The following is a 14,711-nucleotide window of genomic DNA, read 5'->3' as shown; positions in this document are numbered from 1 at the left end:
CTAACAAAGCCCATAGTGAGACAAACAGATACCCATTTACAAATAAGCATTAAATGATAGGATCCACAATATGAACACAGACAACAGAATGACACGGACAGACATGAACTGGGAAAACACTACTGCATGATCCTAGTGTTTAAAGAAAAAAACTAAATTCTCATTGAATTTGGTGTCTCATGGCAGAATTCAAAGATATCTGAAAAAAATATATGGTGCTGTGCTGTCAAATGATGAATGCATGAAATAATAATGATAAAATAATAATCCTCAAACGTATTCACAATCATCGTACTTACTCCTTTTTCTTAGCCCGTGATGTTTTTCTTTTAGGGCTTTCACTCTCAGAGTCACTGCTGCCCTGTAAATATAGCCAGCACAGCGGACGAACATTTCAGTCAGCACTGCGTTCCTGAATGAAATGTCACAGTACTTAATAACATCCACTAGATGGCACAAGCAGCTTGTTCAGAGGAGCTGATGCTACTGCAGGTAACTGTGCCTAATCAGGCCTTTGATGCGTTATTGTTCACCTTCTAACTCTATTCACATCTGCTTACCCCCGCTCCGATGTTTAAACGAGCCGGCTCCTGTCTGCTGCGATTTGACCTCCGGACACCATACACATCTGGATGTTCTTCCCACATCTGTAAACAAAGATTAGCTTGTAAAGGGAGCCACCGGCTTTCTGTATTATTATGCAAATTTAACATAACCCTTATCCAAAGAATAACTGGGATTTTTTGGGGGGCGCAATTTTGCTTAAAACAGTTGATTATTTTTCAATTGGTCAACTAACCAATTATTCTATTGGCTGTTCCAGTAGCAAGGTGCTAGATATTATCTGTCGTAGCGTCCTTTTTTGGCAGGTAGGAAAGAGAAATGAACACATTTCTGGACGAGCAGGAAAAGGTTAATCAAAAGTACAATGTAATGCCCAAAAAAAAAATTTAATAAAAGATTGGGGTTTTTTTGTATCCATGACCACCAGCAGTCTAATATTTTTTGCAACCGGTAGTGCCTTCATCACCTTTGTGCATTGCATTGTTGAACTGTTTCAGGCTCTAATTACATACCAGCTTCATGCTGCATACCAGTTGTAAACAGTTTCAAACACGTAGTGTGATCAAATAATACGCACGTAGTAATTATCCATACATAGAAACATTTGGCATTCAAATGTAATATTGCAATTTACAGATAAAAGGACAGTATGGATATGGAACAAATAAACTCGCGTCACCACAGATTCCACTACAAGAGTCTTGCACGTCACACCTTCACAATCACATTATAGGGGCCCAATTACACAAACTAGGTTAACTCCATCTCCATTATCAGCGGTCAGGGATGGTAATCTGGTTTCGAAACAGAAAAGCTCTATAGAAGTCTTAATTGGGTGACCTTTACCTTCTTCACATCTGCCAGGCGCTCCTTCTTTTTAACTGGCTTGTCTTTGACTTCTGCTGCGGTTTGCTGGGATTTGGACTCCGCAGACTCGCTCTCTGACTCTGAGTGGCTCTCTGACTCTGACGAGCTGTTTGACTCAGAGTTGTGGGATCTCCTCCTCTCGCTGCCATGCTCGCTCTCTGACTGACTTCCCGACTCCGATGCAGAGTGGTTGGATTCCTCAGAGGCTGAATTGCTACAGGAAGAAGAATACGTTCATTGCTTCGGTTTTGCAGTGCATATGATGAGTTATTGCTTATGTAACTCCGTACACCCAATAACATCATGTAAAAAATTTTTTTTTTTTTAAATGTGCGTTGATAGAGGCAGCAACATAAGAATGTCTTAAAATTCAACCTACAAGTGCACACGCTCTCACTAGGACATAGGGCAAGAGCTCGAGCATGAGTAATTTGTGACTCAGCTGAGAGGAAACCTCATTACATCACATCATGTTCCTTAGTCAGCTAACAATCTTATAATAACCTAATTTTCTCTGAGGTACACAAATCCTCTTACAGTCATTACAAACAGCCAAAACAGGCCTTGCCAACCTGTATGTAACAGGATCCTTTCTGAGGGGTTATAGCCTTTCTCTGCTTTCCTCCAAATACTTGTGACATAAGTCGGGCTGTAATATAAATTAAGAATACCACGATAAGCATAATTTTTCATGAGTGAAATCAAGATTTTTTAAAATACGTGACAGTAAAATAGCATAGGTATTCCCTTTTTAAGTGTCTCAACTCATATCCTCATTAAACTTGGAAAGGAGGATAAAGAATTGAAAGATTGATCAATAAATATGGAACAATGAGTTCAATGCCTTGAACATTCATTCCCAATGACATCATGTATTGATCAGCTTACTCTTTTTTAATATTCCTTGCACTGGAGCAATGTCTACCTGTGACCTCTCATGACAAGTTTTGCCTTTAGCTAAACACGAGTTGTAAAAAAAAAAAAAATTAAAAACACTTTTGTTTTATCTGACTGCCTCATTTGAAGGATTCTTAGAGGGAAATGGGACATTTCAGATCAATTTAAGTAAATAAAATTACTGTTTAAGCATTTTAATCATCTCGTCACATTTATCTTGGGTCTCCTTTAGAGATAAAAAAAAAATTCCCAGTAGGTAATCATTGGTGCATTACGTAATTTATTCAGAAACGAAAGCCACACAAGTCAGTGTCACTGCAGGAGCTTTGAGCTCTTTGATAACAAAGATGGTAAATCTCAAGGGGGATTTCCAGATGCAGTAAAGTTCAATTTTGATAAAACATAAACCAGTTTTGTATAAAATGCATATATCAAACTTTAGCTCAGATCTAATGCAAATAAATTGATGTGATAAGGGTCATCAATGAATAAAATGTTTTGCTTGTGTGGTGGCCTTTTCTAATGGGTTTTCTATGCATGCAGTACGTTGTTTTGGACACACGGGGTCGCTAGACATTGCACCCATTAAGAATAGCTCTGCTTTGCATGGAGTTTTGGAAAACCTGAAAGCTTGTATTTCAAAAACATTCAAATTACTCCACGAGCTGAATGGTTATTTCAACTATTGAACATCTTTACTCTTATTCTGAAGCTTGAAATGATTCATATTCATTCCTTTACTGCTGCAAAGAATATTGTGTCTATATTCTGACATTTATAAAACTATAGTAATAATACTGAATAACAATACAATAACATTATAGATGGTGTTAAAATAAATGTTCCTGAATTCCAGTCTCTGCCTTGCGCTGCTCCAATGACCAAACTCGGAAGTTAAACGTCTCCTTCCGCTTTAAGAGAGGTCAAAAGTGGGAGGGACTGGGACATATTCTTGAATTACTATTGGCTGGCGTGTTGCTAGGTGAAAATCTAGCCTATCGCAGCGCTGTGTGCAGCCTTACTCGGGCCTGAACTCTTCCTGTTCCTCCTCTGTGTAGTTCCGAGCTGAGTTTTAATACAGATAAGTGAGCCAACCGGGCACACAAAGCAAGGGCCATTTTGTGACTCTGGAGAGTGTGTAAACAGCACTTCAGTGACATGTACCATCACATAAAGTCACCAGACTTTCTTTGGTTCTTTCTGCTGCTGCTCTGAATGCCCACAGTGTGCATCTATCAGAATTTTAAAAAATAAATAAATAAAAAAAATTTAAAAAAAGTTAGGCTGTCATCATTTCAGAGGACATATTTCACTCTGCTGAAAATACTAAAATGGCTGCCACAAGATCACACATTTAAAAAAAAAAAAAACTACAAGTGTGATGTAACCTGCTGCAGTGTGCAGTTAGTAAAATGCTGTAAGGGAAATGACCCGTGTTTCTGTGTCTTTATTAAAAAAAACACAGTCTAATGAGATCAGGCTGCATTATTTACTGGGACACATGGCAGCAATACTGACAACTCAAGCTGGAAAACAGTATTTAAGCTATAAACACAAACATTTTCTCTATTAAATAATGTCTGGTCACTTGTGTTGCTCCTGCATTGTCCTGACACGATGCAAATGATATGATGAGGATATCTTTATTGATAAAAAAAAATGTATTTCCACTGACTCTGATATATGGATTTAGTATCTGAAGAGGATAAATACACACTTGCAAGAAGATAAAAAGGCAATTCTGTTAGAAATGTCACCATATTTCAGTATTCAGACTCTTGGTTACAGGCCTGACATGTAATACAAACAGTCAGACTTAAATAGAAATGTTGTTAAGCTGCAAAATTTAAAAAAAAACATCACACGTTTAAATCGTTATGCTTAGATCTTATAGTTAACATGTCAATATCCATATATCCAATACAAAATATGTAAACATATACAGTACATTTGTGTGATAAAGGCTGTCACTGGACACAATATCTTGTTTAATAAGTGAAAGTGATCATTCAGTAAGTCTAATAAATCATAAATAACCTGTTAAAAGAAATGTTTAAAATGAAACTGTTCATTCGTAAAAGAGAAAACAGCATCTCCCTAAAAGCAAATAAAAAGCTGAAAGTTAAAATGTTACATACCGTCAACATTTGAACATGGACATAAATTCCTAACACACAACTGTGAAGGAGTTTCAAGTATTACCAACTAACTTCAAAACAGGATAAAATTATTTACAAGTATTAAAATTGTAAGGTTTAAGGGATTTAATAAGCACAAATCAATAAGCATAAACAAACTTGAAATTTCTAAAACTTTGTTACTTGGTCAAAAGTTTAAGGACAGGTTCAAATAAAAAGTGGAGATTCATATAAAAATAAGAAGTGCAGCCACTTGATTTCAGGTCCAAGAATGATCAACAAAGCATGTTACATATACCACATACAAAACACAGGATAGATTAGTGTCCATAGGTAACACCAAATCAATGCATTGTTTTCTGAAATTAATAAAAATCCAAAACAGCAAACGTTGATAAAATGGTGCAATGCAGTACCAACTAGGAAGACAAGGTCATGTAACATTATAGTGACGGGATCAAACTGTTGTGACGAAACAATATTTTTTAACATAATACAGGACAAATGAGTTCTCCTGTGGTCTAACACGGGGGCTACATCTTGTGGGCAATGATCTCTTAACACAGGCCTGAAACCTCAGTGTGGAGTATAAGAAATGGGAGGAAAAATCAGGGTGTGGCTATTAAACAAAAGCAAGGTCATTCATGACACTGGTGCACTTCTTCAAAACCAAATGTAACACGGGTGATCAACCATGCCTGACAATGTAAACAATCAAACCAGATATGAAAAAGGAAGAAAAAAGGAGTATAAGGATCATACCTTGATGCATTGCTTTGAGTCGATCCTTCATCCTCTTGCTTTTTACTTTTATTCTTCATCATCGTAGTATCCTGAAAATCTTGACAGGGTGATCTTTTGTCCTGGTATTTACTGTCAAAAAGTTAAGAGGAAGCATGGGCTATCATACAAGTCCCACAGGATTGCCTTTGCTCAGGTGGCAGTTAAAAACCCAGGCGGTGCGACACGAGTAGAGAAAATGTCATTAAATCGAAAGTCTTGAGAATCATTATTTATCATCGCTTATTTAAATACAGTTAAGAAAGACAAATGACAGGTGCCTCATTTAACATTACGTTAAATAACCACCGTGTCTTTCAATATAGTCTACGGATCAAGCCGCATGCTATTAATTCTAACTGCGTCATCAGATGAAGCATTAGAAAAATAATATTAAAGGATGAGAAAATCAGAAAATTAAGCACCGCACAATGTAAACACATCAATTCAATGTGAAGAAAGGTGCTAGTCTATAAATCAACTATTAGATTCTCGTTCGCTATAACAGTTTAAATATTTATCCGATTCGGATAAAATATAAACTGTAGAAATAATAACTTAATAAATTACAACAACAACAAAAACCCCAGCTTTGTTTCAAAAAAAAAAAAAAAAAAAAAAAAAGCTTGCAGGCCTTTTAGAGTCCTTCATGTACTGTCAGGCTCAAAGCGACAGAGGCGAGCAGAAAATGGAGGCGCGCCATGGCTGCCAGAGCCCAGTATGGAAAACAACGACAAGCGCTCCCCCAACACAGACGGCTCCTCCGGCTCGCACAAAAAAAAAAACCAGCCCGAAAACCAAACAAAACGCATATAATCCGGTAAAAACAACGATCGCGCGAACAAAACTCTCAAATTTTCATCAGAATCGAGCGATCTCGGTCGATAAACAGGCGAGAGAGACGGTCTGACGAAAGCCCATGGCACCCTTCCCAAGGCTCAGCCGCCATCTAGAGCTCCTTCCCTGCTCTGAAAGCTTTGCCTTTGATTGACGTTATTTTCATTTACCCCACACTCAGGTGATGTTTAAGTCCCACCCCTTTTTTATTATGTTTAAAAGTTGCTTTTATATAAACTTACATGTATTTTCAGCACCGGGAAACAAGTCTCAAACTGAAACCTTTCTTTCCACCACATAAAAGGTTAAAAGTATACCGAGAGGCTGTATAAAGTAATATATTTTTGCAGCAATTGCATCACTTCCTGCTCAGACAGGAAGAAGGACAACCAGTAGCCATTTTAGAGAGCCTTTGGAAACCATTTGTGTTCAGACCAAAATCCATTATAAATGCCTCTGATGTGCTTTGACTTAAGGACTGTATTTCTCAGCCTTTTTGAATCGGTAAAGGCTTTCTAGGCGGACTGATTTAAAAGCACAACAGTGCATTTTCATCAAACATTTTCTATTTAATGTTGCCCATAAAGGGGATAATTTTACAGATGATCACCAGAGGGGAAAAAAAAAAAAAAACTTTAGTCCATAACGATTCTTCAACTCATTTAAACTCAAATGAACTCGGAAATTAAATGGGAAAACCCTTGATGATTGACGACACAAAGTCGATGCAAACCAATAACGGGTCGTTTAGATGAACTGAAATATTAAAAGCAACTTCCGAACTTAAGCATTTCAGTGTTAGCTAAATATTACGCTGAATGTACTCTTGTGGTTTTTCTGCTTGATCAGCTAATGAAACAAAGTCAGAGCAAAAATATCAGGACATACACTTTATTTAAAACAGCATTTGAATATTAAAATGTACAAAGGCGTATTTGTTTTTTTGGTCCCAAAAAATAAAAACAGTAAATTTTCCAACGACTCTACTGACACAGTCGGCAACGGTGTTCCCCAGTGTCCGCGTCGTAGTAAAACAAAATAAAAATAAATAAAAATCCAAAACATCAAAGTCCAGTCAGAAAAAGGTTTCGGCTTGTCAAAAAACAAAAAATGTGGCTAACTGCCAAATCGCTTGCCATCTTCACGTTAAACAACGCTGTCTCCGCTTCAGCAAAATCCAGTTGAATGGGGGTCTTGATAGGATAAAAAAAAAAGAAGGGAAGAATTGTAAGCCCACAGTGCAGCTGAAATGAGTAACGTTTTACTGTCCAGCAGTTAAAAGAAAGCATGCTTAAACTAGCCTTAAAGATCGCGACAGTTCAGAGTAACGCACGCGGCCGAGCTTTCAGTTGCGTTCGCGAGCGTCCACGCGTTACTCCAGAAATATGAGCATTTGTAAAACTTCACAATTGTTATAAAAAAATTTTTTTTTAAAAAGGATACAGATTTGAATAAAATTGAAATCCCCATGAGTTGCAATCAAACGTCGCTCTAAAAACAGGAAGTATTGAAGACAAACTCAAATTTGGTACGATTTGCAACCCAGCTTCGCAACCGTTGAATCGAGTCGCGATCCCGGATGTTGGGGAACGTCGTCGTGGTGTTTTACCTTCAAATAAGACGTGAAGAGCTTTGTGACGGGTCGCGGGGGGAATGGAAAAGATTCGGCCAAAGCTTTAACACGTGGAAACGGTCAGCGTCGGGTGCTACAAGCTGCAACGCTAAACGTTAGTCCAGTCCAATTTTTTTTTTTTTTTTGGAAGGGCTCTTGAATTGAGACGTCGTGCGGTGAATTGGAAATAATCAGCAGAGTTTGAAGTCTTGGGTGAATAAACATTCCAACGGTTTGCGTGAGGAAATCGTCGATTGACCACCAGAGGTAAGGCGAGTCTAGAAGGAGCCGAGGTCACATCCTGCACTACGCGTGAAGCTTGTTTACGCAACAGCGGTGACGTTCAAACAAAAACATCAAAACAACACAACGCTGGTAATGTGAGCAAGACGGTGTTGGAAACAAAATTTAAAATCCATTGCCTGATTTGACAAAAACGTCTCCCAGAATAACCAAACGCATGAGCAGCAGTTGGGACAACACGGTAGCATTCGATAGCTATTAGAGCAGCTGTTCAAAGCAACAGTAATTTTCAAATATTCACTGTTCAACAACAAATAATTGTGACATATTGCTGGTCTTGTTCGGGTTTTCAACACGAGACCCAAAAAAAAAAACTCTAAAGGAACTTTGGCAAAAAAAACCAACGGAGAATAGAGCGACGTGTGGAGAAAAGTGGCTTTTTTTTTTTCTACGAAGTGCCAACAGGAGGCAACACAGCCAACATCCACAAAAATGCATTTTATTTGATCGATATTGAAAGTAGCCACATTTAACTGTTATGAAGGTGCTACCACAAACCTACGTTTATGAAATGATCCTTTGTTAATGCAATATATCTGCTAACATCTAGGACATTTGCTAGCCTTTAGAGCTAAAAGTGAACAACTTTTATCAACAATAAATATTCCACATAAACATGGGTTAGGATCTGCTTAACATAAGAGTGTGGTATCCCTCAACCTATTCAAAGTTGGATAATAGGGAAACTGTCATTTCTAGAATTAAAAATTTGTTGTAATCCTTAACGTCGGTAAGCATGTAAATATATACTCGGGTCAAACAGGTGAAACTTACAGAGCTGTCTTCTTTTTCTTCAAAATCCGATCATCTTCTCACCAGTCTCGTATCTGAGCTGTGGAAGAGATACAGAATAACGAATGAGACCAAATTCACACGCATCAGATCAACACAGAAAAATACAGGAAAGGACCAATTAGGGTGGCTGACTTAAATCAATTTTAGGTGTCAGGATAGTCTGATTTTAAAATGTTATTTGCAACAGACAAAGAGATAGCTGATAAACACTGCTTTTAACAATGTGTGTGTGTGTGTGTGTGTATATACACACACACACACACACACACACACATATATTTGGGCTGTAACTATTTATTATAGCTACTTTTCACTGTCAAATTATCTGTCAATTTTTTTTTTCTTGATTTGTCCATTTGTTGTTTTGTCATAAAAATGTCATAAAATGGTGGGAAAAAAAATTCTGCACAGTTTTCCAACGCCAAAGGGACAGCTTGAAATATGTTGTTTTGTCCCAACAGAGGGACAGAGAGGCTGGAATGAAAGAGTAATAGCTTTTTTGATAAGGAAAAATAAGACTCACAGCTCTTTGATATCTAAAATGGTATACAGCGAGAACAAAAAGTTGTCTTTTTCTTTTCATGAACGCTAGTTTAACAGAAACCTAAAGCCTAAATAATATGCAACTTTTCATGTTTGATTTCATTTAAATCGTCATTACGGCAACCTTCCTGGGCATTGTAAAATCAATATTTTGTGGTTTAAAACATCTTGCAGGAGTTTACAATTTATGGGTTTGGTCAATGTGTGGCATTGGTTTTTGGGAATGTAAGATACGTCACTGTGCAGGGTTGATAGTTCTTGTGCTGTGTGGTGTACTTATGTTCTCTCGGGAAACTTGTGTGTTGTGAATTGACAGCAAAATTCAAAACTATTCAAAAAAAGTCATTGTAGAAATCGACCAAACTCGTATCATCATGTTCAACAATTTATATTGGTAACTGTATGGCGTTGCGTCTGTTATTTTTCAGGGATTTCTATCTGTAGGATTTTTGTGGTTAGAACTTCTAAGAAAAAGGAGTTGTACAACTATGAAGAAACAACGAGAGGAAATGTATTAAAAAAAAAGAGGTCATCCAATAAGTTGCATTTTTGTGTTCAAGGCGACTTGCTATATAAATTGTATTTAGTCAAGTCCTGTCTATGGAAAATATCCAATGAGCTATCTTTAGATAATTATTATTTTCTTTAACTCTTTAACCATGGATTGAAAATTTTTTACAAAAATTTGGAAAGTGCATGATGGTTCCCGTATTGGCTTTAAGTATTGATCACAACAAGCAGGTTGGTAATACTTATTGGTCCCGACAGTCCAAATCGGTGAATAAACAAAGTTTTTTTTCCTTATTGTTGTTGTTGCTGTTTTTATTATGGCGCATTACTACGTTTCCTATATTTTAAAACGGGCTGCATAATTTGGTGTAAATGTAACTGTACTGCTAGTCTGTGGGTAGCAAATAACATTATAGCCGCTGATAAAAGCGGACACTGATCATACTCCGTTACTTGGCTGAAAGTTTTGGGTTCTCTGGAAAAAAAAAAAGTTCTCCCATGTGCCACAAAGCAGTAGTAGGAAGAATTATTTTACAAATGGATATTAATAAAAATCGATTTGACGAAATTGTTGTAATGATGTCATCAAATGGCCAAGATTAAAATTGCCTTTCAAGAGCGCAGCTGAATAGCAAAATTAGCCAACGGTTCGCTTTTGATTACACTAGCCGAATGTCACTCGTTGGCCAACTTTCAAAATGTAAAGGAACAAGTGTGACTGCAGTTGCAATTTTGAAAGTTTTCACAGGTTGTCCAAACTACTAAGACATTGCAGTCCAAGAATTAAAAAAAAAAAAAAATGCTAAATGCAACTTTGCTTCTACGTTATGTTTTCCAGATGAGCTGTATTAAGGTTTAAGTCCTGAATTTGAGTTAAAGACTCAAAACTCTTAAGCGCAACACCTGAAGCTCTAAATTAGTAAACCGGTGTAAAAGACAATAAATGAGGCAGTGCAAAAACATTTGCATGACCATTCACATTTCCCTCCGGTCATTGAGGCGTGATCTAACGCATCTTTTGGGATTTAGAACCAAACTCTCTTCTTGCCTATACAACGGTAAACGTAGTAAAATATCCTTGTTTTAACACGAGTGCGATGTGATGATCATCAGTTATTTTGGTTACATGCAATATTTGTAACGACAAATACAAATGTTTATGGGTAATTATAAAGATTGTGGGCGATTCACAGGTGAGCTAGCTCATCGGAAGGCGGTAGCGAGTATATTACAATTACGTTTCTTTGAAATAACTCAAATGTTTATCACAATGTAACATATAAGGTCTGTCTTTCAATATACAATAAAGGACTGCACACGTTGTGGTCAACTTGGACAATAATGTCTTGGCGTAGCCTCTACGTTTCATCATGCTTCAGCGGTATGTTTGGTCATCAACGTCTATTTGCATGGTTCAAGAGTTGAAGTTACGTCTATCATATCCTAGTTTAAATAATCCCAAACTAAGCACCCATACTGTCTTCTGAAGTCAACTACTGGATTACCTATACATTGTTAATCCACGTGTGCATCCTTGCTACATTATACACTAGGGGGTGGCACTGTCCTCATGACACGTGGCGTTATTTCTTTGTAATGATATTCATGTGAAGCAGAAAATGTACTGTTCACTCCGCTGTTTATTTAGTTATTTTTGTACGATCAGTAAAAACAGATGGTACAGTTAAGGTATTCAATGCACGGGTAACATGCAAGGAATTTTCCGAAGATATTCAATTTGTCTTAAAATGATACTTACAAGTCCCGAATGCAGCGTGAATCGGCAGAAATGTTCACTTCGCGGTGGCTAAACGTCAACCCTTTAAAATAGAAAGAAAAAGAAAACGGCGGTTCAGAAAGGAAAGGTCACAACAGCACACCCTACTGGCTACATGTTTGAAGCAGTAAAGACAAAAAGTGGGCAAGACCGCAAAAACAGTCAGGATAGGTAAAAATAAAAATAAAACATACCATTTCACTTTGGTAAAATGATCTTCTTTTTTCTTTAACGTAATGCGTGAAACATCAAGGTGAATCCCTGCAAAACACAAAACATGATTATAATCATTTTTGTTGTCGCAATTAACCAAATCGTAACTTACGTTTACATACAAACCAGTCAAAAATAGGCTGCTTGTTTTTAATACCTTTTAAAGACTACATTTGAGACTGTTAAAGAACTCATTAACATACTAAGAAAATAAAAAAATAAGTATTTGTATATTTAGTCAACCGAATGTAACCTTTGCGTATATTGGTGGCCAAAAATGCAACTAAATACGTCTTCCACAGTAACATCCATTTGAAGATAGCTTAAAGAGGACATTTTGTTGTGTGCAGGGTGGTACTAATCCTTTGGATTAAACAATATATCCAAAAAGACACATATCTATTATAAAAGGCTATACATCATATGTGTTTATTATGTGTAGTATTTTCCTTCATATTAGCAAAAATCAACAACTTCGTCCATGAAGCCGAGATATTAAGATGATTTTAATTCTTTATTTAATTTTTATACTCTTTAGAATTTCCTAGAAATTCACCTACTTGTAGTGAATCTTTCTAACATAAAAATCTTTCTTTACATTTATGGCAGGTGTAATAAGACTTGGAAAAACAATATTTATGTAAATATTTAAATTACTTGTCCATTCAGTGCCTCAAAGGGTTAAAAGCCAACACCCTATTTTTTTATTTCGAAGTATATCTCAGCTTTTACAACATACAGAACCTTTATGTGACATTCAAGTTAAGTATAGTTTATGTACGCTTTCTGCAATACAAAGAATTGTTGTGAAGAGTAATAATTTGAAGCATTTTGATAACTTATAATTTATTTTACCTACTTATAAAATATATGTACTAACCATATAACACTTGCTTCAATCTTGTTACATACTACATTTGTACAGTCTGTGGTGAGATCATGTATTAAATCATCGATTTTTAAATGTTTTTGATCTACAATTCGATGAAAATTCCTTAAAAAACGAATACACTGAAAATAAAGCAAAAATGTACTTAAGATTGATGTGTTGGTGTCAATCAGTCTCGATAAAACGTTCAAAAAACGAAACATTTGCTTATTTTTGTTGTTTTTGTCGAGCAAATTCAGACAAGGGCATTTGCCCTCTCAAGGACAAAGCAAATTTTAAATGCGTAGGTTGAAATAACTCCAAACAGGTCGAGAATAAACAGGCTTGTCCAATATGAACTAAGTGAACTCGAAACAAAACTAGTAAAACGTGCAAAAATCTACCAACAAAAACACAAGTTGATGCATTTGAACAGTCTGCAAACTGTTTTGTCTCGTCTTCGCCGACAACACACCATGGCCATTTTTACAACACTGCGTCTAACAGTCCCTTCTTTCCACCATATTGCCACCCGACTCCCCGACTCGTATTTTTCAGCAATTAATGTCCGACCGCTCGTAAGTTCTTACCCATTTCTCAGGCCGTGTCTGTCTATCCCCCCGTCGTCTCTCTCCCCCCCCCACTTCGGCCAGCGTCTCGTTTTCGGGCGCTTTTCGCCGTTTTGGTGGGTCTTTCGGCGGCATCGTTTCGCTCCTCTCTCCGTCCTCTCTCCGTCCTCGCCGCCTCGCTCCTCTGTTGCGTGTGTCCTCCTCTCCGCCTCTGCCTGAGCTGATATCCTTCAGCGGCTCTGCCCACTTCCCGCTCAACGTAAGCCAAACTCCACTTCCTCTACAGCCCCATCTAGCCAGCTGGTATCACACTGAAAACTACCCAAACTCTCTTAACTCGGCTTAAACCCACCGCGATACTTTTAAAACGTTTTTTTTTTGTTGGTTTTTTGTTGTTGGTTTTTTTTTTTTTTTTTTTTAACACAATGAGTAACTTCACAAAAAAAAACGTGATTAGGCTTGTTTGTTTGTTTGTTGTTGTTGTCCAAGAATGGTTACGCATAGCCAAGATTAGCATTACACTTAACCAAAAATCCAGCAAACTTTGGATGATAGTAGTGTAAACAAGTAAACAAGTGTGTGTCCTGTTTTGTACCCTCGTGGTTAAAATGCACTTATTGTAAGTCACTTTGGATAAAAGCGTCAGCTAAATGAAATGTAATGTAATGTGTGACCTTATATTTAAGAGAGTACACATAATGTTGTAGACTTAAAGTGGCAAGTATGAATTGTAGTATGTGGTCCTGTCAGTGTGAAAATACAACTAGTAAACAGAATAGCTTATTAAAAGGGTAAAACAACACATTTTTCTCTTGTCCACAGTGTCTGCTTCCAGACTTCTCACCTCAAGCAATATTTTAAATGTGTTGTGTATTTTGCCAGAAATTAAGACCTTCCTTCAACCTTTTCCCTCAGGGTGGCCTGGAAAGATGATTTATTAACAAAACATGATAAACAACATGATAATAAAGAATACTTCTTCTTTTTTTTCTTTTTTTTTTAGTAGACATGCAACACCCCCTTTTTTTTTTTTTTTTTTTTTTTGGAGAAGGACCTGTTTGTCTGTTTTTGTTTTTGAGTCAGACTAAAAGTTATTATTTACATGCATGATCTTGTGAAAGTGGAATTGGAAAGCTGATTTCAGGGTTTAGAGCTATTTGGTGAAGAGAAACTAAACATAAGCACAAAATGTCAGATGCTTGAATAGGCCACAAATAGCAAATCAAAATGAAAATAAATAAATAAAATCGGATTAATTCAGCCTATTATTTCTTTTAACTGAAAAAAAAATTACATGAAACACAATCAGAGGTCAGATTACGGTGACCAAACTTGGTTGGTAGACTTTGGCTGTTCATTCAAGACAGCCCCAGTCTATGGTGCAGCCTTAATAGGGCAGCTTCTATGGAGTCTATGGTATGCACTCCACCTCCCTCCC

The 14,711-nt window shown here is 36.9% G+C and overlaps 1 protein-coding gene across 2 annotated transcripts in view; it reads right to left on the bottom strand.

The window, feature by feature from the left end:
* Positions 1–13,616, bottom strand: part of chd2 (chromodomain helicase DNA binding protein 2) — a 29,514-nt gene extending 15,898 nt beyond the window's left edge. Inside the window, exons 1-8 of one of the 2 annotated variants that reach the window (XM_069708705.1) lie at positions 13,295–13,616; positions 11,818–11,884; positions 11,606–11,666; positions 8,773–8,830; positions 5,229–7,276; positions 1,411–1,645; positions 561–647; positions 300–361 (exon numbers count right to left, since the gene is read on the bottom strand). In XM_069708705.1, coding sequence (XP_069564806.1) covers positions 300–361; positions 561–647; positions 1,411–1,645; positions 5,229–5,290 — 446 coding nt within the window. In that variant the 5' untranslated portion in view covers positions 5,291–7,276; positions 8,773–8,830; positions 11,606–11,666; positions 11,818–11,884; positions 13,295–13,616. The remainder of the gene's footprint in view (positions 1–299; positions 362–560; positions 648–1,410; positions 1,646–5,228; positions 7,277–8,772; positions 8,831–11,605; positions 11,667–11,817; positions 11,885–13,294) is intronic. The other variant, XM_069708706.1, reaches the window with a different exon arrangement.
* Positions 13,617–14,711: the final 1,095 nt, after the last annotated feature.

Source organism: Brachyistius frenatus, unplaced genomic scaffold (assembly GCF_029030835.1).
Source record: "Brachyistius frenatus isolate BFR_SWC_R1_liver_20210118 unplaced genomic scaffold, ASM2903083v1 Contig_77, whole genome shotgun sequence".
NCBI classification, from domain to species: domain Eukaryota; kingdom Metazoa; phylum Chordata; class Actinopteri; family Embiotocidae; genus Brachyistius; species Brachyistius frenatus.
The sequence above is the reverse complement of the archived record's forward strand: the minus strand, read 5'-3'. Positions and strand labels throughout refer to the sequence as shown.